This window comes from Microtus oregoni, unplaced genomic scaffold (assembly GCF_018167655.1).
Source record: "Microtus oregoni isolate MIOR12 unplaced genomic scaffold, Mior012 000052F_005, whole genome shotgun sequence".
Classification (NCBI taxonomy): Eukaryota; Metazoa; Chordata; class Mammalia; order Rodentia; family Cricetidae; genus Microtus; species Microtus oregoni.
The window spans coordinates 73539-97653 of record NW_024543817.1 but is presented as its reverse complement, the minus strand read 5'-3'; the positions used below and the strand labels follow the sequence as shown (position 1 = coordinate 97653).

Genomic DNA, 24115 nt, shown 5'->3' with positions numbered 1-24115 from the left:
AACCCATAATCTCAAATGTTTTTATTATTACATTAGAAAGAAATAAAGTACAATATGCTTGATTTTACTAATGCTAATACTGTGTAGGGCCTGAACAAAATATATTTCAGTCTTCATAGTATTTATCAGGTGAGTGCTGTTTATCACCTTTATGATAGGAGGTAGGTCCTGTATATGCCCCAATCAGGCACACGCATGCAGTGTACCAACAGTGCAGCCTGTTTCCAAGAACTACTTCACATGTCTCTTGATTTTATGCCACAAACGTTTATTAATGGTTATTATTCTACACAGGGCACAGTAAGTAACAAAAATTCCACAATGTTTTCTACCCTGTATAAATCTACTCACAATAAAGACAAAGGAGGGGATACAGTTTATAGTACAATTGCCACTGGTCCGGCTAGCTAACCACAGCACTAGGGTTGCAGTCAGAAAAGCGAGTCCAACTTGGGATGGGCACAGAGAAGTCTATTGGGGCGCTTGTTGTCCCCGCTTAGGGAAGCAGCTCTAAATTGTTCAAATGATTATTCAAGTCAAGAGAATCAAAAAGAGCATACACATTTCCATTTTATTAAAATAGTGTATAAATACAGAGCGGTTGGGCACATCCATTCTAAGGCACTGTTCTGGTTTAAATGCAATTCCACAAGAGAGAAAGAGAAGCCACTACATTCTGTATTTTTTAATCTCTACATTCAGACTCCTCCTATGTTCCTTGGGTCTAATTTTAATCCCAGAATTATTAGCAGCATCATACAGGGACCTGGATGCCAAGAATTAAAGACACATCCTGGCTCTGGCACTTTATATGATTTGGCACTTAATTATAAGCTCTCTTGTATTTTCTCCATTTTTTTTCCCAACTCTTGTTTAACTAGAGATATTATAAAGTTTTATGAGCCTTACACATGAATTATGTTTTGTTACTAGCTTCAATTAAGACTAGAACAGGACAAGTTAGGCACATAATACATACCCGCCAAATACTTACATATCACTTCAAAGAACTTGAATGCAATGAAGAGATACATTTTCCTTAGTTCTACTTTAAAGATGACTGTGCATCTTCATAAAGGGAATATACTTGAATGTCCCATTTCATGTATCTAATAACAAGGACTAAGCTCAACGAGTATTTTCACATATCAATAGCTTCAATTGATAATGACTTTCTCCCTTACTATGAGACTTGAGTTGTTACTATGATTACATTTAGAACACTTATATAAGTAGCAACTCTGTATGTGTATGTATGTGTTTGTGTGTGTGATTATGAGTAAAATTCAAAAAGATCAAGAATCACTAGGTAATTCATAACTTATGTGACGTAGTGACTGTCATCTCTGAAAATGATGTGTAAGTATAATTAAAATTCAGAGGCTGCAAATCATTAAGTAACCCACAAATTATGTCACTTAGTGATCTTAATGTCCTTGAAATGATGTGTGTATAATACAAAAGATGTATATTTTCAAATGATTTTTCATAAAATCCTTGAAATTGGAAATAACTAGGTTTAGAGCTACGGGACTACACTGATAGCTACAGACATACTGGTTTAAGGCAGTGTGTCCCAAGGGATACCTGCAGAATAGTCCTGCAAGCTATTACTACGAGTACATGACAAAGGTTCAGGGGTCAAATAAGTTTGGAAAGCACCGAGCTACAAGAGGTGCCTTAGCCTCCTTTACTAAACTACGCCCTTTCCAAGAGTCTCATATGCTGATGAGCATCATGAATCTAGGAAGGACAAAAGCTAGAAGCAGTTTCCACAAAGATTTGCAGAACGAAGTTTTCTATGACACATACTTAGGGAGACACTGAATAGAGAATGAACACAGTTTCAAAAGCACTGAAATAAACGTGAGAGAATACCAAAGCAGAACGAAAAGCCACGATACTTGTTCTTCAGTCCATCCAGATAAAGAGAGATTCTACTTGTACAACTTCAACTGTGAGTTACTTCTGCTAGACCTAGCAGTCAGAAGCACAGAACTCCACTGGAGTCCCCATTACCCCAGATGGCCAGCTAAGCAGAGCAGCAAACCCCACAAAAGTCCGAGCTCAATGTCACAGCTCTAAGCATAAGACTGGAAAGGGAAACAAGCCTGCTCCTTCGGCCAATGGCATTCTCTCCCTAATCCTCCTGAAACGTTTGTATTGTTAGACAAAATTCACTGCCTCATTTCTTGTCACACGAGGCATGTCTATCTGAGTGGCCACTCTCACACAGCTGCCTTCAGCAACTCCGGAGGGGAGAGGTGTGGCAGTGGGACGGCAGACGCTGTGCTTCCATTACGCTGGTCCTATCTCTAAACGACTGCCACCATGTCTATGCTTTGTGCTTATCATACAGTTAACTGCCTTGGAATCAAAACTTTCCATTGCAATTAAACAACAGAAAAAAGACAGAATGTATGAAATTCAGAAAAACTGCAAGGATAGGTAGTCACTCTAGAACTCCTACACCTTGAAAGATGGGCTTTAAAAACAGCACCATCAAACCTGTACTTGTAAGTTCAGACAAAAGGCTTCTAAGACAAACAGCTCCTATAGGCTCCAATGGTAACTGTCATAGGACCTGCTTCCCTTAAGAGTTCTTAAAGAAGTCCTCTGAAGTGTGTGACCTGGTGCATGATAAGGCCCGCTCGCTGTCTGAAGCTTTTAGAACAGTGAGTGCACTTGTATGGCTTCTCCCCTGTATGGATTCTCAAATGAATTACAAGGCTCGGTCTCTGTCTAAAGCTTTTCCCACAGTAGCTACATTTAAAGGGCCTCTCTTCCGTGTGTGTTCTCTGGTGCAAAGTGAGCGCCGTCAGGCGACTAAAACTCTTTCCACAATTATGGCATCTATGGGGCTTTTCACCTGTATGGGTTTTCAGGTGTCTTTTAAGACTCGATCCATGACAAAAGCTTTTCCCACACTCAAGACATTTATATGTTTCCTCTTCAGAATGGGTTCTCTGGTGCCCAATAAGGTGTGAGCGCCGAGTGAACCGCTTTTTACATACAGTACATTCGTAGGGTCTCTCTCCGGTGTGAAGTCGCTGATGTCTATATAGGTCTGAGCTCCGCAGGAACCTTTTTCCACATTCAGGGCATTTGTGAGGCTCCTCCCCTGAATGAATTCTCTGGTGCCCAGTAAGCTGGGACTTCCGAGCGAAGCATTTTCCACACTGAGGACATCGGTGAGGTTTCTCTCCAGGACTCTTTTTCTTTGGAGGCTTTGGGCTGAGAGGTTCTTCCAAATTGGAGGTCTCAGGTGTCTCTCCTAGAGTGGGGTTCTGAGGGTCTCCAAGTGTGGTTAAGTCTGTCTGTAAATCCTCTGGGGGTGGATCCCACTGGTTTTCTAACTGCACATAGTCTTTCTGCAGGATGGGACCATGGAGAGCATTCCCTTCTAAAGTTACCACAAAAGGGTACATATCTTCCAGTTTTTTCTCTTTTGAAGGATCCTCTTCATTTTCTAGCCCCATCTCAAAACCTGAGAAGAAATAGAAACTGAAGATGTCACTGTGTTCGGAAAAGAGAACCAGTGGAGGAAAGTAAATAGTGAATAGAAATGCCTAGACACACTTCCATGCTCCTCACCCCCATTATTGCGCTTTTTTCCCCTCCTTCCCAGGACCAGAAAGGAACCATTACTTACCAATCTTGGGATCAAGCAATTGTTTCATATCTTTGGGATCCTGTAATTCTTTTACCCATGACTCTTCTCTATGATCCAATGGGAAGTTCATGTCAAGCTTTGGTAACTGATAACCTGGTCACAGAAGCAAAAGGGAGAAGCATGACAGTGTGGTTCATCAAGGGTTTTTCTAGCATATAGGCTGACTACATGGATATATAGCCTCTAAATACTCATACCCTCCCCAAATTGTTCCTTCATCTGGAGTCACTTAGAAGAGTCTTTTGAAAAGATAAGAACAAAACAACAGTTGAGAAGGCCATCTTTTTGTGATCTCAGGTGAATGAATCATGTGCTAAAAGCAATGCATTTAGCTCTGTATCTATTTTGATAATACATTTATTTATGCTAGAGATAAACTATGGAGTAAATCTTCATAGAATGTTGGTATACTAAAAACTGGGAATTACTGTTATTGAGTGCTTAAAGAAGAGCAGTCTAAACATACGTGTCAAAGAAGAGTTCTGTAAACATGTGTCAAAGAAGAGGAGTGTAAACAAACATGTGAAAGAAGAGTGGTCTAAACATACATGTCAGAGAAGAGTGGTATCAACATACATGTCAGAGAAGAGTGATATAACATATGTGCCCAGAAGAGCGGTGTAAACACATGTGTCAGAGAAGAGCACTGTGAACACAGGTGTTGGAGAAGAATGGTGTGAACACAGGTGTCAGAGAAGAGTGTTGTGAACACAGGTGTCGGAGAAGAGTGTTGTGAACACAGGTGTCAGAGAAGAGTGTTGTGAACACAGGTGTCAGAGAAGAGTGGTGTGAACACAGGTGTTGGAGAAGAGCCGTGTAGACACAGGTGTCGGAGAAGAGCACTGTGAACACAGGTGTCAGAGAAGAGCACTGTGAACACAGGTGTCGGAGAAGAGCACTGTGAACACAGGTTTCAGAGAAGAGCACTGTGAACACAGGTGTCGGAGAAGAGCGGTGTGAACACAGGTGTCAGAGAAGAGTGTTGTGAACACAGGTGTTGGAGAAGAATGGTGTGAACACAGGTGTCAGAGAAGAGTGTTGTGAACACAGGTGTCGGAGAAGAGTGTTGTGAACACAGGTGTCGGAGAAGAGTGTTGTGAACACAGGTGTCGGAGAAGAATGGTGTGAACACAGGTGTCAGAGAAGAGTGTTGTGAACACAGGTGTCGGAGAAGAGTGTTGTGAACACAGGTGTCGGAGAAGAGTGTTGTGAACACAGGTGTCGGAGAATAATGGTGTGAACACAGGTGTCAGAGAAGAGTGTTGTGAACACAGGTGTCGGAGAAGAGCGGTGTGAACACAGGTGTCGGAGAAGAGCGGTGTGAACACAGGTGTCGGAGAAGAGCACTGTGAACACAGGTGTCGGAGAAGAGCACTGTGAACACAGGTGTTGGAGAAGAGCACTGTGAACACAGGTGTCGGAGAAGAGTGGTGTGAACACAGGTGTCGGAGAAGAGTGTTGTGAACACAGGTGTCAGAGAAGAGTGTTGTGAACACAGGTGTCGGAGAAGAGCACTGTGAACACAGGTGTCGGAGAAGAGTGGTGTGAACACAGGTGTCAGAGAAGAGTGTTGTGAACACAGGTGTCAGAGAAGAGCACTGTGAACACAGCTGTCGGAGAAGAGCACTGTGAACACAGGTGTCGGAGAAGAGTGTTGTGAACACAGGTGTCAGAGAAGAGTGTTGTGAACACAGGTGTCGGAGAAGAGTGTTGTGAACACAGGTGTCGGAGAAGAGCGGTGTGAACACAGGTGTCGGAGAAGAGCACTGTGAACACAGGTGTCAGAGAAGAGCACTGTGAACACAGGTGTCGGAGAAGAGCACTGTGAACACAGGTGTCAGAGAAGAGTGTTGTGAACACAGGTGTCGGAGAAGAGCGGTGTGAACACAGGTGTCGGAGAAGAGCACTTTGAACACAGGTGTCGGAGAAGAGCACTGTGAACACAGGTGTCGGAGAAGAGTGTTGTGAACACAGGTGTCAGAGAAGAGTGTTGTGAACACAGGTGTCGGAGAAGAGTGGTGTGAACACAGGTGTCGGAGAAGAGTGGTGTGAACACAGGTGTCGGAGAAGAATGGTGTGAACACAGGTGTCAGAGAAGAGTGTTGTGAACACAGGTGTCAGAGAAGAGTGTTGTGAACACAGGTGTCGGAGAAGAGCACTGTGAACACAGGTGTCGGAGAAGAGTGGTGTGAACACAGGTGTCGGAGAAGAGTGGTGTGAACACAGGTGTTGGAGAAGAGCCGCGTAGACACAGGTGTTGGAGAAGAGTGCTGTGAACACATGTGTTAGGAAATTGCTTACTGGAATAAGCTCACTTGATCCCTTCACAGAAACATTTCCATTGTATTGTACTTAATTGGCAGCAGCAAAAGGTAGTCTTTATGTGTCAGCAGAAGTCTAGAAAGGGCACTTCAAAATAAATAACCCAAATGAACTGCTAGGTAGTGTTTCTTCCCAACATCTTTTTAAAATTCATTATCTCTGTGTTTATTATTACACTTAAATTTAGCAACTATAAGATAGATGTGTTTCTGAGGATCAAACCCCAAAGTAGCTTTGGCAGAGGTGGTTCTTTCTGCCCAACATCTTAAGTACTACTTGGTTTCCCACCATTTCAGCCTTCATTGGCACCCTATTTTTCCTGTTTCTTTTTCTCCATCCTCCTCATTGCTGGCCAAGTATACTGCTCTACAGGAACATTTGGTACAGAAATGAGCTAACAAACAGGCTGATGGTTAAATGTTAGAATTATTAAAATGGCACATGCAGGCAAATACTAATTTGTATTTTAGATTAAGGCATGAGAAATGGACAGAAATTCCTTGTTTGTTTTATCAAGAAGAAACCATATGTTTCAATCTTAAGACTAACAAATGAAAGATAGGGAGCTCAAATGGTTTCCTGTGCTGGGCGTTGACAGTGCATGCTATAATTCCAGGCTCAGACAGAAGGATTTCAAGTTCCATGTCAACCTTGGCTACAGAGTGAGACCTGCCTCAAAAAGAAGATACGTACTTCAAAATTTGCTATTTGATTTTTGTTTGGATTTCAAAGTTAAGATAATATGAAGGGATAATATGGGATAGACAAAAAAGCTGAGGGCCACACCCCAAAGGAAAGCTGCTGCGAGGAAACAGAGGGCACACACTAAAACTGGGAAGAGACTAACAAGCTAATGTGTAAAATACTGATTCAGGTAACAGTCCAAGATGGCAGAGTATACCCACCCAACCACTGCCAAGTTCTCCTGGGAATAGGACTGAAACAGAGAGGAGCTAACTACCCTTGAGGTAGCTGGTGTTAGTTGTTGGTGGAAAGGCAGAGATATGAGAAAATGCAAATCTTTCTGGAGAGTAGAACAGAGGACAAGAAAGAGCATCCTTGTACATGGTAATAGCACAGTAGCGGGCAGGGGCTGGAGTAAAGAAAAGGAGAAACTTAGAAAATGCAGTCTTCTCCAGTATGCAAAAGACAACCTTGACATGAAACACGGGCTTTGCATAGCATCCCGGCACTGGCCGAAGTTTCCCTACTTCCCACCACGTAATCATGCTGCAGTACTTAAGGTCTCCCCTGAACTGCTCCAGGATTCAAAGCTACCTACATTTATTTGTCTCCCGAAACCCACAGGAAAACCCACTAACTAATCTAGGAAGTGTTAGACCAGACAGCCAATCAGCTGGCTGCTGGAAAAGACTTAACCAAAGCCTCTGAAAGCTCTATGCTAGCCTTTCTCACTACTCTTAATATATAGCACCTGAAATCTTAGCCAGAGCAGCAAGACAAGAGAAAGAAATAAAAGTGAAACAAACAGAACAGGATGAAGCCCAATATCCCTATTTGAAGATAAATTCTTGTATTTAGACCCTAAGATAGAAGAATCAAAGATCTGATAGAATTTCAGCAAACAGGCATGATACAAAATCAACAAAGAAGATCCAGTAACTTTTTTTTAATATAAAACTTGACCTTGAGAAAGAAATCAGAAAAAACAATGCCATCTAGTATACCATAAAAAATACCAGGAATAGGGGCTGGAGAAATGGCAAAAGCAGTACTTCTCTGCACTTCACATCAGAAGACATCAGCTGCTTGTAACTTCAGGTCTGGGGGATCTGATGCCTTCTTCTGGCCTCTGCAGGCACTGTATTCATGTGCCCCAAATGCACACATAATTAACAATAGAATATTTTTAAGTACCTAGGAATAAATCTAACCAAGGAGGCAAAATTCCTCTATAATATAACTACAAAACATGTATGAAAGAATCAGAGGAATATACTAGAAGACTGAGGAACTTCACAAAGTAGCAGAATTAAAATTGTAAAAATAGCACTGTCGCCCAAAGTGGTCTGTGGTAGAGTGTAACCAACCTTCAAAATTCAAACTACATTCTTCAGAGAACTAGAAATCGGCCCTAAATTTCATGCAGAAGCACAAAGGATACAAACAGCGAAGGCAGCTCTCACTGAAAAGAAGAATGCCAGAGGCATCATACCTGACCTCAAATTATACTACAGAACCATACTGACAAAGTTGCCAAAAATAAAACATGGAGGAAAAAAAATAGTCTCCTCAACAAATGGTACCTGGAAAACAGAATTTATCTACATGTAAATGCTACTTTTTGTTCTGTTTTTTTTTGAGACAGGGTTTCTCTGTGTAGCCTTGGCAGTCCTGGAACTCACTCTGTAGACCAGACTGGCCTCAAACTCACAGAGATATGTCTGCCTCTGCCTCCCAAATGCTGGGATTAAAGGTGTGCACCACCACTACCCAACTTCTACATGCCCATGATTAAGACTTTATCCCTACTAATAATTCGATTAAAAATTAATTTAAAATGGCTCAAAGAAGTCAGGCAGTAGTGTCACATACATTTAATCCCAGCGTTCCAGGACAGCCAGGATTACACAAAGAAAACCTGTCTCCAAAGAGAAAGAAAAAAATCAAAGACTTTAATGTTAGACCTGATACTTTTAAACTACCAGAAAAAAACCGTGGTGAAATATGTCCTGATATAGGTATTAGTAAAACCTTTCAGAAATGAACTCCAAATCTTGGAAAATAATAGTAAGAACAGGCCAGTGGGATCCTATTAAGTTAAAAAAAAATCCTTTGAACAGTAATGGAAACAATAGTAATGAAATAGCTTAAAGAATGGGTAAATCTTTGTTATTCATCTTAGAGGATTACTATCCAGTGTATATATAAAAAAACTAAAAAGAAAGAAAAAAGAGAAAAAAAACAGCAAAAGAATTAGTAATGAAATCAACAGAAGGACAAGTGACCAGATGTTTGTAAAAGTGTGATGGTCAACCAGCTGTGCTGGCTCATGACTAACTGCAGCACCTTGGAGCCTGAGGCAGAAAGACTGCCAATATGGGTGGGCAGTGGTGGCGCATACCTTTAATCCCAGCACTCTGGGGGCAGAGACAGGCAGATCTGTATGAGTTCAAGACCAGCCTGGTCTACAGAGAGATTTCCAGGACAGTCAGGACTATTGCATAGAGAAACCCTGCCTCAAAAAAAAAAAAAAAGGCCAATATGGGCTCCATAGTGAGTTTCTAGGTCTGCCTGGACTACATTCCACATTCCAGTAGGTGTATATTTTTATGTTCACAAGCATATCTTATATTTTTAAGGCAATGGTATTTTTAGATAATATACTGTAATAACTGTAATTTAAATGTGTTGTATAGCAGTTTCCTCTAAAAAATGAACACTTCGTTCTGCAGGGAAGCCTTTAAGACAGAAGGCAAACAACTCAAAAAAAGTCTAGAAACTCAAAAAAAAAAAAAAAAAAAACTCTAGAAAGTTACTGAAACTGACCAGATTCACTGGGCCCCTTCATTCTAGGAGTAAACAAGCCAAGCTGAAAAGAAGACTCTCAGACCAGGCAAGCTGCAAAGAAGACTCTGAGAGCAGAGCAGTGGCCTGGAAGACACAGAAACCAGCAGAGCTGCCTACGAGAGGTTTAGGCCAACTGAGGCACTTGGAAAGGACACTCTTCACCTGTTGAGCTGTCTGTGGTGTGTGCTCCAGGTTAAGTTGATGACTGGGTAATTTTAGTGATTTCTAGCCCCCTATAAACTACGGATTAGAAAGCAGTCTGACAGAACTTCTTCATGGTCACTCTGGAATGACAGGTATTTCTGTAGGGCATCAGAGGAAATAGTTAAAGAAATGATGGCTAGAATCCCTAAAGTATATTGAGAAGAACTCCCCTACATACGTAGGAAGGTCAATGAATTCCAAGTAGGATAATTACAGAAGATCCGCAAGCAGAGAGAGAGAGAGAGAGAGAGAGAGAGAGAGAGAGAGAGAGAGAGAGAGAGAGAGAGAGACAGAGAGAGAGACAGAGACAGAGAGAGACAGAGACACAGAGAGAGACCTTGAAAATCAGAAAAATGACCCCCAATTACAAGTGAACTATTTACATAGAGATTAAATCTGATTAGATTAAAGTTAGTAGAGGAGGGCAGTATAAGGGCTCAGCAGGTAAAGGCCCCTGCAGCCAAACTCAGTGACTTAAAGTCAATTCCAGGAACTTTTATATACACACATACAAATAAATGAATGTAATAAAAGTTTTAAGGTTAGTAGCAAGCAAATTTACTAAGACGTTAAACCCCAAATTAGTCAAATAAAGATTTAATTATACCAATTTAGTTTGAAATGAAACTGTGAGTTCCATTACAAACAAGAGGCTAAAACGCAGTGGGGTGACAGAGTCAAAGTGCTTAAAGAAAAATGAAAAGTGAGCTGGAGAGGTGGCTCAGTGGTTAAGAGCACGGCTGCTCTTCCAGAGGACCTGAGTTCAATTCCCAGAACCCACATGGCAGCTCACAACTGTCTGTAACCCTAGTTCCAGGGGCTGACACCCTCCCTCACACAGACAGACATGTAGACAAACCATTAATGCATATAAAATATAAATACGTAAATGAATAAATAAAAAGGAAGGAAAAAGAATCCTATATTCAAGAATTCTGTCTTTCCCAAATGAACATGCAATAAAGATATCCCTGAAAAACAAAACAGAATTCACTGCTAGCCGACTTGCCTGAAAATAGCTATATATGTTTTTAAAAAAGGGTAATCTCTCAGTCTGAAAGTGAGAGATTCTGAGAACGTAACTTGAAGCCACATGAAAAAATAGCACAAATAAAAGTAGCATATAATTGGAAAAGACATTATAAATCAAAGTCTGTTTCTTTTGTCTCAAACATTTGAGAAAACAAGTTCTATGCCATGTAGGAAGGTACTGTATTTGTCAACAGCACCACATATGAGGCACGTGAGAGAAAACTCGGTACATGGTAAAGAAATGACTAGAGTTGCCTGCTCAAATCCTTCTAAAGAAATAAAACCGTACATGACAATAAAGCTAAAAAAGCTGTAATTTGTTTTCCTTTCTCATTCATTTCTTTTTAAAATCCTGAAAACCATGTGGAGTAATAATTATAGCAATGTACTGTGGGGCTTATACCAGGTTTGAGAATATGATTCTAATACAGAAGTAAAGAATATAGACCTATATAGCACTAACGTTTCTGTATTTAATGACATTGTTAATATAACTCTGAACTGATGATAAGTTTAAGCATAAATGGGGAGCTGTAATCATCTACTTAAGAACTAACTTAGATACAGGGAATGTTCATTAAAGCAAAGTGCTACACTATATTCACTTAACACAAGAGAAAGCAGTGCATGTGTGAGAGAGAAGAGAGTTATATAGAAGACTAAATAAAATGGCATCTGTAACTCCAACTACATACTGACCAGGCTAGATCTGAGCGGACTACAAAATTCAGTGGAAAGGCAGAGCTCCTGCTGGAGTTTTGCACTCCCTGTTTGCTTTCATTTGTTTTTCAAGACGGGGTTTCTCTGTACACCTCTAGCTATCCTGGAACTCGCTCTGCAGACCAGGCTGGTCTTGAACTCACAGAGATCCTCCTGCCTGCCTCTGCCTCCAAGATATTAAAGGGAATGTTCTATAATTATTATTCATAAGACAGCTAGACAACTCAGATACTGAAACCCAAAACTTACTATTTATAAAGGATATCATTTTATAGTGAGTAAAAGAACAATTAATTAATAAGATATATCCAAAATATTGCTACCCAAATTAAAAAAAAAACTCAAAGTAGGAAGAGAAAAATTATCTCCTTAACTTGATATATTCTATCTATGAAAGCCCCCATACCTAATATAAAAGTAATAATGAAAGAAGAAATAAAATTCTTCCCAGACCTGGAACAAGACAAGGATGTACTTTTACTACTTCAATTTAATATTGTTCTAAAGGGAAACTACACAACAAAAGATACAAAACTATTACCTTTCATAGGTGACATAATTTTATACATATACAGGAAACCCTAAAGAATCTATCATAATAAACAAGGCAAGTATGTTTGTAGGCTACATGATCAATATGGAAAAATCAATAGCATTTCTATATATTTTCAAAGAACAATCCAAAATGCACTGAATAAGATAATCCCATTAATGATAACATTAATATGACTAAAATAATTTAATAAGCTCAGTGTAAAATTTATACTTTGAAAACTCTAAAACACTGTTGAAAACACCTGAGAAAGTCCAAATAAATAGAAACACATTTCAGGTTCAGGCTTCATAAAATACAGTATCATTAATACAGCAGTATTCTCCAAACTATCTTCAGACGTAACACAATCCTCACAGTGAGCTGACTCTAAAACTTAATAAAAACAACAGCAATCTACAAAATGTAAATGCAGTCCTTTCTTGAGAACCAATGTCCAACAATCAGTCCAACGGTAAACTAAACCTATGGGCCTTCAGTCATAAGCACATTCAGTGCAAAATAAGAGGCTTTTTACTTTTAGGCTTTTAATGAAATCACAGCTAGATAACTACACACAAGTAAATGGCGTCCCGCCCTCACATGCTATTAAATCATTGTTGAAAATGGATCCAATTTCTAAATGCAAGAAAGAATGGGTTGTTTTCAAATAAGCTAAGTCATCAAATTATTTTACAGTCATCGAGTGAGATGTTTTTCCCCTTTAAGCGTGGGTGGATCTGTGACTTTGTTCTAAAGAGAAAATTGCAGAAGTGACGGTGTGTGACTGGGTTACCAACAACATTGTGGCACATGTCTTGCTTTCTTTTAGATCATCTCCTATGAGAGAAGCCTGTCTTGAGGACACGCATATGGAGAAGTCCCCTTAGCAAGAAACTGAGGGTTCTGCTAGCTCACAGAGACCGAGCCAGAAACATTGTAAATCTTCTGGAAATTCCTGGCTCATAGAAAGTCTATATTTTTTAAAAGCACCCCCCTCTTTTCATTTTCTCCTTTAAGCTGCTAAACTTCAGAGGCGATTTACAGTTGTAGACTATGGTACAAAAGAAATAATATAGTGGAGTGTGATGATATAAAACAATTGGAGGTTAAGAAAGAGATCCTTCACTAATGTTCAGCCAATCATTTTACTAAGCTCCACTTAGCAAAGATTATGTTACTAAAGGTGCACTGCTCTATGAGGTATCATTACTATAGCCGGGCATTAGATATTACCTATATTAACATTTAATGGAACAGGGAATTCTGAAGAGATTTAATTCACAATAGCCTTCTCAGCTAGTGATGGCTCATCAGGTAAAACAGTTTGCCCACAAGCATGAAGGTCTAGTTTGACACTAGGAACTCACACGCTAGGAGAAAAGTGACTCCTGCAAACTCTCTTCTGACATTCACACATGCATGGACATCAACACATGCACACACACAAAATAAATAAACATAAACTTGTTTTATTAAAAAAAATCTTCTCAGGAGCCAAGTGGTGGTGGCACACGCCTTTAATTCCAGCCCTCAGGAGGCAGAGGCAGGCAGATCTTTGTGAGTTCAAGGCTACCCTGGTCTACAAGAGCTAGTTCCAGGACAGGCCCAAAGCTACAGAGAAAACCTGTCTTGAAAAACCAAAAAAAAATTCTTCTCAGGCTAGGGAGATGGCTCAGTGGTTATGAGCATGCACAGCTCTTTCAGAGATGAGTGTTCAGTTCCCAACACTCACGTCAGGTGTTCACAACCATCTGTAACTACAGCTTCAGGGACTCCAGCACCCTCTTCCAGCCTCCATGGGCACCTGCACTCACACGCAAACATCCACACACAGACATACACACATTTTTTTAAAAATTAGGTTGGGCGGTGGTGGTGCACACCTTTAATCCTAGCACTCCGGAGGCAGAGGCAGGAGGATCTCTGTGTTCAAGGCCAGCCTGGTCTACAGAGTTCCAGGACACCCAGGACTGTTCCACAGAGAAAACCTGTTTCTAAAAACAAAACAAAACAATAAAAGAAAAAGAATCTTTTGGTGTGTTCTTTGGCATCTTTCATGTACTCAGAGTGAAATCTCATTAACTGAGTCAAAAAATCCAAAGCTTAGGCAAGTGAAAATGTGTTCTAGCTGTGAGGCACTAATTATAGTTTATATGATACAGTTTAAGCACCCAGGCCTAGTGCCTCCTTACCCTTTTTCTTTCTGACTGCAGATAGTCTACAGTATTCCAGAGTTCTAGGGTGTCAGGCATAAAGTTAAGCTTTTAAGCACTCAGCCATCTCTCCAGTCCCAAATGTGGGGATTTTTTCTTTGTTTGTTTGTTTGAGACAGGGTTTCTCTGTGTAACAGTCCTGGATGTCCTGGAACTTGCTCTGTAGACCAGGGTGGCCTTGAACTCACAGAGATTCGCTTGCCTCTGCCTCCCACATTCTGGGATTAAAGGCGAGCACCACCACCACCTGGCAATGAGGGATTCTTAAAGCTTTTGTCTTTGTTAGCTCTATTTGTAGTTTGCATTTAAGTTCTTAATTTTGCAATTAACAAATGTGGCAATAGGTTAGTGACTATGATTAAATGACTCCTATACATATACATAACTTCAAAAAGCCCTACTGACTACTCAGAAACTATTTGCAATTACACCAGACAGTAATCTTAGAACTTAACCATCATTTTACTTTTTACAGGATCCCATAGAAATAAATCACTCCCATGAGAGCAGGAAGTAATTCTAGAAAACGACGTTCCCTCTCCCAACAAAGTTTGTCCTCAGGGTTAGGGACATTTATTGGGGTTGATTATAAGTGGTATACAGTTGGGGGTGGAAATTAAGTAGGATAAGGGATATCTTAAGGCAAAAAAGGAATTGGATGGGATAATAGGTAGATTAGTGTGAGCTTACTCACACTAATAATAATAGTGATAGTGAGAATACTTGTAAGCTATTATTTATAGAAAACTTATATTGGTATAGATTCTTGTATATTGATACAAATTCAAATTATATTTGTTATATTGAATATTCTCCTATTTCTTTTTACAACATTTGTGTACCTATGCAAAGTTATTTTATCATATTGTATGCATACATGTTTCTACCTCTGCTTAAGATATTTTGTATACTGATACAATTTTAGAATATATTTATCATATTGCACTATACATTTCTACCTCTGATCAAAATATTTATATATTGTTTACATTTGGAGGTCACTGTCCCAATTTGCTTCACAGTTGTTTAAAGTTTTTTTACTATTTTAATATAAAGCCTTAGTCTTTAAGCTAATAGGTATTAAGAATTATAGAACAATAGTCATCCTTGTTTGTCATACTTATGGTTATACTAGTCAGGTACTTTAGTTACATACAGATTATATTCTGCATAGATAGATAATCTTCATCCACTTCAAAGAGCTGTAAAACATGGCATTTAAATAACTTAGTATTCTGTTGATGTGAGACACAATTGCTCCTGGCAGCACCAATCTATTCCTGAGAGAATGTTGGGCACCGAAGACACTCCACTTGGAGTTTGTTTTCTTGGTAAAACTGGCCTTTGAACAAAGAACTGCCCCTGCTCAACTGCTGACAAAATGCATGGTGTCCAGACTGGACAAGCAGAATACAAGCAAAAACACTGTCAAACCTTGCCAAAACAGGGTAAGACAGTTTTGAAAATTTTCCTGCTTCTGAAAATGGTCTGTCAGATACTTTAGACCTTAGCCAAAGATGGTTGCTCCAGTGTTGCAAATGAGACTTTGGGTGATTGCCCAGGTAGCCTGTTATCTCTGTCATTTCTTACACCTTTTGGAAGTTGCTTGATTGTGCTTCCTGTTTACTCAAGTAATATTATTTCCCTTTTCAGGACTTTTATGGGGTTGAAGACTAGATAGCCATAGTTACTTTCCTCTCATGACTTAACCAAGCCATTTCTAATATAAGACTTAGGCTGCTTAGAATAGGATAACTATTAAAACATTTAGCATATGTTTCTTGCTTGATATTGTTTATGCTTGTTGTAATTCTAATTTTTATACTTGATATTTTTTCCTATTATATATAGTTTTGTATTGGGTTTGGAACTCTTATTTAGACAAAATGGGGAGGTGCTGTGGAAACTCCTTCAGCCAATGGCCTTTGGGATGCTGGCCCACTTTGGCCATAGTCATATGTACTATATATGCAGATAAAGGGGCACATGAGACTCGTTGGCTGCTGGATTTGGTTCTAGTTCCCTGCTCACGCAGAGGACTACTGGTCACTGCTTTTTATGTGAGACTACCCCTAAATAAATAAACCTTTATTATACTCCATTCTGGGCTAGTGTGGGACTATTTTATTATAAATTGCAGTACTTATATCCTCCAAAAGTTCATTTTTTACCAACAGGGGATATGGTCCAGATTTTCAGATAAACTCAAATTCATATATAACTTTTACATTTATTTCCCCACTAACCATTATCTTATGATCTTTCACTCAATTTCCAAAATGATTATCATGCAAAATATTGAGATGCTTTTATTTTTTTAAAAATCAAAACTTTAAGTAACTTTTAAATAAATAATGTGATAATAAGTCTTGCACCATTTTATATCATTTTAAACAGGCTAATTTCTTCCGATTTTTATTTAATACTTGTTTCATTAATACATTATACCTGTTTTTAAAAATACACTGAATGTCAATGTGCTGTGGGATAATGCTCTTGTACATTGTAAAGATTTGTCACTCATATTGGTTTAATAAAACACAGACTAGCCAGTAGCCTGGGAGGAAGTATAGGTGGGACAACCAGGCTAGGAGAATTCTGGGAAGAGAAAAGGCAGAGATGCAGTCACTAGCCAGATGCAGAGGAAGCAAGATGAGAATGCCTCACTGAGAAAAGGTACCAAGCCACATGGCTAAACAAAGACAAGAATTATGAGGGAATATAAGTCATAAGAGCTAGTTAGTAATAAACGTAAGCAATAGGCCAAACAGTTTATGATTAATATAAGCCTATGTGTGTTTTTTGAGACTGAATGGCTTTGGGACTGAGTGAGACAGAAACTTGTGCTTTAGAAAGTATGAAAATGAATATGACTAATAATATTAATACTACTGCTCTGCGATTATATATGTGCAATATTGAGATAAGAAAGAAATCACATGCAAAATCAGAATGAGTATATAGACTTATAACTGAGTAGGATGGCTAAGTTCTAAAATTAATTACAAACATATATGTACAAAAATTTAAACTTTGGGTTTTTTTTTGTTTGTTTGTTTTTCAAGATAGGGTTTCTCTATGTACCCATGGCTGACCTAGAACTCACTCTGTAGACCAGGCTGGCTTTAAACTCAGATCTGCCTGCTTCTGCCTTGCGAGTGCTGGGATTAAAGGTATGAGCCACCATCGCCCAGCTAAATTTAAACTTCTCAACAGACTATGAAATGAAGGCAATATAAATACTAGAATATAAACAATAATATTATATAGTTCTGCTTCAACCAATATGTGTAAGTATGGACTTTACAGTGTTTCTTTTTTCTTTCTTACCATCATTTAAAACTATTCTGGCCTGGTGTGGTCATACCTTAAGCTTATCTTGACCTTTGAAAGCCAGTCTCCCTCTGAGTTCTCCATACCAATGAGTGACATTCCCATCTACCCAGGTCAAAGGCCAGAGACTTAGGCTGCATCCTTCACCTTTCTCGTTCATTACTCAGTAACCAGTCAGTCAGTCACAAGTCTTATGTTTCACATAGGCTGAATATTTTTGAAATTGCTTTTTCCTCTCCATGATCACCAGCTTGGCTCGTACTCCAGTCGGTCCCTCCCAGTGCAGATGCAGGTGTTCTTTCTGGCCCTAGTGTTTCTGCTCAGAGTCCTCTCCCCCCCTGTATGCGCGGCTCTCACTCAGCAAGCCCATCCTGGTCCCTTCCCATAGGCATTCCCCCTAACCCCTCCTCCTGGAGTCAGTTCTCTTAACTGGTGGTAAGGTGTCTCTCAATGTGCTTCATTGTCACCTATGCCCTCCAGGATTACTTTCCATATCATACATGGAATGTGTCAACTGCCCACCAGACTTGGAGCTCCAGAATGGCGAAGGCTGCTTTTTTGCTTTGTGCATCAACAATTTCCCAGTGTCTGGTCTGGTTCTTTTCAGGTGCTCCTAATCTTGGCTGAATTAATAATACGGAATTGTAAAAAGGAATTCTAGGCCTTAGCTGTTGCTAGTTACTCATGCATCAGGCACTTTGCTTTGGTAACTTGGGTTGTTCTCATTGATTTCCATTTTGCTGTTTGCTTTTGCTGTCTCAGTGTTACCCAGTTTAGTCCAAGTGCCAACATGTTCAAAATGCACCGCCCCCAGGAGTCAGGGTTCCAGCCACACATGAGCCAGTGAGGGGAGAAATGGAGCAGAGAACCCCAAAGGGAAGGGAAACACAAGGGCACAAAGGCTACAGGGCCCAGCTGCGTTTCTCTACTGGACCTAGCTCCTTCTAGAACTCGCCTGTTATGCCAGAGTCAGTGAGCTTCAAACACTAGTGTGTGTAGCATTTATCTGTATTAAACTAATGCCTGAGGTCTCCTCACCACATTCTAAAAATACCATTCTAGTCAGGGTTTTTATGAAATTGACCTTTTTTGTTTTGCTTTTTGAGAGAGGGTTTCCCTGTATTGTCTTGGCTGTCCTGGAACTCACTCTGTAGACCAGGATGACCTCGAACTCAGAGAGATCCGCCTACCTCTGACTCCCAAGTGCTGAGAATAAAGACATGTGCCACCACAGCATGGTGAAATTGACATTTTTTCACCTTATTCTATAAAGAACCGCACCCTTTTTAAGGATCTGAAGGAAGCATGTTGCAAAGTCCTCTTCTAAAATGGGACTTTGCATGCCATAAAAGGAACTAACTTGCCCTCCCTCTACCTCACATCACAGGCTCAAAACTTGGTGAACAACTGTGTTTTCACCAGAGGATCCGAACTCCCACAAGAGGTTTTCCCAAATAACATTCTTGGTGAAAAGTCTCTTGGGCAAGGCCATCACTATACCCAACTCCCAAGGCCACTCGATCCGATGCGCATCACTCACTGCACTGGGGGACCTAGAAAAAGATATCTACCTCCTGTTCTCAGCCCTCCACTTCTTTATGGCAGTGGTTCAGGGCCATTGGGGGATTCATATTTCTAACTCAAACCAAAACCTTCCCAGTTCTTTAGCTCTCAAACACAAACCCAGAATGAAAAGAAAAGTCGTGTCTTACCAGGGTCCAGAAAGGGTTGGCATTCACCATTAGCACTGTAGCTCAGCTCCTGTGGCCCTGCTTGTGGCATCCAGGCATCTGGCACCGGGGGCTCCTGGACAGGTTCCATTACTTGGAGCGCAGGTGCCTCCAGGTGCAAGGTGGATGGCATGGGTACTGTTCCAACTGGTGCCAGTTCTTCCAAGAGCATGTCATCCATGTCAATCTGAGAGAGAGGCCACACACATCACTCCCGAGTTGAGACTCCACTGGAACTAAAGCCAGTTTACCACTTTCAAAGTCAGCCATTCCTCACCAACAGTACCATGAGCCACAGATGTAGCTTTAAGGTCTCCAGGGGTTCTGGGAGGCAATGCACTAAAAAAAACCAACCAACCAACCAACCAACCATCAACCAACAACAGGTAAGTTGACTGTACCAGGATGGCCTTATTACAACATCTACAAAGTATCAGGATTTCAATAGTAATCAACACAAATAATTCCTAGTGAGTTATTCCACCTGCTCTTTCCTTCATACAAAGTCTCTGGGGAGTGTGATCCAGCTGCACTGTTAAGTGCATTTAAGTGATCAAGTGCCAGGAGTGGTTTCCAACTCTAGAGATGTGCAGAGATGCCCAGACCTCCCAAAGACAAAAATCATCTATTTTCACCCAAACCAGGAAGCTAAGGAAAGTAATGAAAACTACTTCCTAGGGATGCAGGGACCTTGGTGATTTCCTAGGCAAGCCACTACTTGCAGTGAAGCCAACTGCTCTAGTAATCTGTGTCCCAAGCCCCAGAGACTGTGAATGTCAGACAGAAGCTCTTGCTATTGCCTTCTGGGAAAAGTGCCCTGTGTTCAGCTTGCCCTGTGTTCACTGATGGTTTCCCTAGCAGAAGCGTCCAGGGGTGGTACTGAATACAAGGCAATATGCGGGCAGCCGGTGCTACTGGAATTTAATGGGCCAGCAATGGGCACATCACTTACAATCAGAGCTCTTCCTACGCTCTCCCAAACATGGGACTCCTTCTTCAAATCTTCATGTAGAGAAAAAGAACCTAGTATGAACCACATCCTGGTGATCAGGCAGAAACTGAACAGCTTTTGCACATTTATTAGTTTAGAACTTTTGTGCGAACCAGAGAAAACCACAGATTTTCTTTTCCTTTACCAAGAACTGATTTTTTGGCCACTCTGTACAATCACATCACCAGGGACAACACTGCTCATAGCACTGGAGCCTTGCTCAGAATTCCTGACTGTCCCATCACAGTAATTGAAAGCAGAGGGGTTGGCATGTGACCACTTCATGTCCTCCCATGCAGTGATCACATGCACTGGAGAAATGCATATCAGTTTACACTAAACTGTGCTGCCTTCCTTGTACTCTCTCTAGACTCTACTTGACTCAATGCCAGCCAGATCATTCTGGAAAGAAACAATAGTAAAGAGTTTAGAATGTGCAGGCCACATTCACCCTATCCTCTCCTCCTTCTGTTTTGAAAAGAAAGTCATTAACAAAGTAAAAACCCCTAGAAACTTAGTGGTCACAATCAATCATACCATGACAGGAACTGGCTAGGAAGCCATAGAGCAGAGTATGGATAACTGTAATTGATGTTTCTAGATAAGCTATGCTGTCTGCAAATTTCATTTAATAATACCAAATGGGGCATTCTCATATGTGTGTCCTAGAGAGGGCATGGGGTCAGATACAGGGGAGAATCTCAGACCCACATGCTGATTCCAGCAGAAGAGAACCCTGGAAAAGTCTCTGGAGAAGTTTTGGGGCTGTGGAATCAGAGTCAAAATGATGGCTACAGACCCCTGGCCTGGGTACCTCTTTTTGTTCCCCTAAGAACAGAGACTCCACATTTTTTTTTCTCACCTGTGGTTCTGGTATCTCAAGCTCTCTCTGCAAGTCTTCAATGAGGGACACAACTCTTTCTCTATTGTCTGGGCAGTGTTCCCTCACCCAGGTCTCTATTTCTGTGGGGAGAATGGTTAGGAATTGCTCGAGCACAAGCAGCTCCAGGATTTGTTCCTTAGAACGCATCTTTGGCTTCAGCCACTGACAACAAAGCTCCCAGAGTTTGTTGAAGGCTTCATGAGGCCCCGCAGCTTCTGTGTACTGGAACTGCCTGAAGCGCTGGCGGAAGACCTCACAGTCTGTATCATACTCTTGCAGGACAGAGCCCTGGTTCAAGGAGGCCTGGATTGCACAACCCAGGGCCACAGCCATCACCTCTTCGAGAGTTTTACAGTGTATCTGGGGTCTATGGCTCAGAGTCCAGGTTTTTCCTCTCTGTAATGATCTGGGGGAGCCACCTACAGCTGAAGACAGGAAAACATAAAAAGGAGAAAAAGCAACAGTTACAAGATGGCACACTCACCGTCTTTAACTTACTTAGCTTTGCTTTCTCCCACAAAAACTTAAAGGAGCACTTCACAGTCTTTTCTGGCGGTTTTGCAAGTCAGATAGAAGCTGGGGACGCACCTCCCAGAACAACATCTATAGACACAATCAGTTTCTAATATTTCTAAAAATCTCAAGAGCTCCCCCACATATCCTCTAGAACATGCTATCCAATATGATAATAACAACATATGGTATTCTAAGTTTAACCAAAAATTCAACTTACTTTCTCAGTTATGCCACATAAATTTAAGGTGCTCAGGAAATAACATTACCAGAAGCACTTTGCTAATATCTTACAATGACAAAGGTAACTGCCTTTTTATATGCCCCCACTGATCTGCTGGCTTTTAATCCTATCCCCAGTCTAATCCCAAGTCTTTTTTCCTATAGGGAGATTTAAAAAAAAAATAGGGATAATGCAACACTTCTGAAATAACTAAAAGTGTCAAGACATTTTAGTGTGATCTGTGGGGTCACAGGGTTGGCCATATCTGTACATACAGGTATACTATGGACCCCCCCCCATCTCTCTGCATTTGTTGAGGCAGTTCCGTATATACCTGTCTTATTTAAGATTTCTGATGTGAGTCAAGAAAAAAATAGTCCGATTCTCCTCCCGTTCAGTCAATTGATCCGAAACTGACTCCTTATCACCCGTCACTGTGGGCAGGAACCTATGCTTCCCGTTACTGTGACAGTAACCTATGTATGCTTCCCGTCACCCTGACAGTGACCTATGCCTCCCGTCACCGTGACAGTAACCTACTTATGCTTCCCGTCTTCGTGACTGTAACCTACGTATGCTTCCCATCACCGTGACAGTGACCTATGCTTCCCGTCACCGTGACAGTAACCTATGCATGCTTCCCGTCACCGTGACAGTGACCTATGCTTCCTGTCACCGTGACAGGTAACCTATGTATGCTTCCCGTCACCGGGACAGTAATCTATGCATGCTTCGCGTCACGGTGACAGTAACCTATGCATGCTTCCCGTCACCCTGACAGTAACCTATATATGCTTCCTGTCACCATGACAGTCACCTATGCTTCCCATCACCGTGACAGTAACCTATGTATGCTTCCCATCACTGTGACAGTAACCTATGTATGCTTCCTGTCACCGGGACAGTGACCTATGCTTCTGTGGCAGGGGTTAGGCATAATTTTCTGTGTAATCGTCACACCCACATGCCCCTGACTGCAACACACACATAGTTATAGCATCAACTTCATTAAAATATCCTTCAAGGACCAAATGGCACCGAAAGTGAATAGCAGCGTGCCTGGCACAATGTAAAGACTTAAGTGAAGTTTCTCGTTGGTCAAGGCTCCTTCCTAGGAAGCTTCTAGTTTCCTGAGCCCAGGCGTGTAACCGTTGCTGGAGGACACCCAAGGATCTGCAGTCTTTTGGCTGTGGACCCACTCAGTTAATCTTCTCCAGCCTCACAGCTGGCTAGCCTTTCCCTGGCTGACCCAAAACCTTCCACCACGTCTACCGGGGAAGCGACCCTCTAGGTTTCCTTTCCTGGGCCCTACCTAGTGAAAATTTCACTTCTTTAAGGAACAGTGGTTTCTCTCTCTCTCTCAGTGAATCCACCCACAGGGCCTACCCATAAAGCAATGTAAGAAAAGAGGGCGCTTTGGGAAACGGCAGGCGTGACATGTCCCCCAAAAGCCTAAAAGCTGGCTTAAAATCCGATGCTAGTGTTAGGGATGTGGTTCCCCCAAAGCTCCTAGATGACGATGCCCGACCACCCAGATGGGCACTCCCAGTCCTGGAGGACTCCCAGCAAGGCCTGGCCGGGTCGCAGGGAGCGGCGGCGGGGTCCCTGAACGAATAGGGGCCCGCCGCTCCTCGTTGCTCCTGGGGCCTGGCGCCCAGGGCACATATGAAATTTGCCAGTTTGTGTGGCCCCAGCCAGCGAAAGGAGCCCCGCTACCCGCGCCCGCGCCCCAGGGACAGCCACGCCCTCTGGCCGCTCCGGGACTCACCGCCTCTGCGCCCACGGCTCTCCCAAGCTCACCGGCAACTGCTCAAGGCGCAGGCGCGGAGCCGCGTTCAGTACTACATCTCCCGGTAGGCTCCGCGCTGCCCGCTCTTCTAGCCCAGAAGGATGCTGACGTGGGAATGGCTGGGACTCTCCCAGGCTTCCACCTAGCCTCAAGCGACTTTGGAAGAGCTCCTATTTCCGGTCTTATAGCTTCTGGGTCCTAGGGGAGTGGGTGGGACGAGCCCTGAGTCCTGAGTCAAGTAAGGACGTCTTCCCAGCAGCTTTAGAGTAATCAGTGCAGGTGGGGGAATAACTTCGTTTAAAACAGCCTTGACCCACGCAGTGATTCTCAAGCCTCGAGGGGGGAGGTTCTAGGGAAAGCATTTTAAAATTCATGTTTCTGGGCCCCACCCGACACCCTGGAGAGCGAAAGAGCTTGGAGCTT

At 41.7% G+C, this 24115-nt stretch overlaps 1 protein-coding gene across 1 annotated transcript; it reads right to left on the bottom strand.

Moving 5' to 3' along the window:
* Positions 1-283: 283 nt before the first annotated feature.
* Znf449 (zinc finger protein 449) lies at positions 284-23694 on the bottom strand. The gene is made up of 5 exons (XM_041637300.1): positions 23672-23694; positions 21147-21592; positions 19276-19480; positions 3653-3766; positions 284-3487 (listed from the first exon to the last, which is right to left on the bottom strand). The coding sequence occupies exons 2-5, from the start codon at positions 21498-21500 to the stop codon at positions 2604-2606; spliced, it is 1557 nt and encodes a 518-aa protein (XP_041493234.1). The 5' UTR covers positions 21501-21592; positions 23672-23694; the 3' UTR covers positions 284-2603.
* Between the last annotated feature and the right edge of the window lie 421 nt (positions 23695-24115).

Coding starts and splice junctions, on each gene's coding strand:
- Znf449 (XM_041637300.1), bottom strand. CDS start 21,500: ATGGCTGTGGCCCTGGGTTGTGCAATCCAGGCCTCCTTGAACCAGGGC. Junction 19,481..21,146: donor TTGAGATACCAGAACCACAG/GTGAGAAAAAAA, acceptor CCTCTCTCTCAG/ATTGACATGGATGACATGCT. Junction 3,488..3,652: donor ATTGCTTGATCCCAAGATTG/GTAAGTAATGGT, acceptor ATTTCTTCTCAG/GTTTTGAGATGGGGCTAGAA.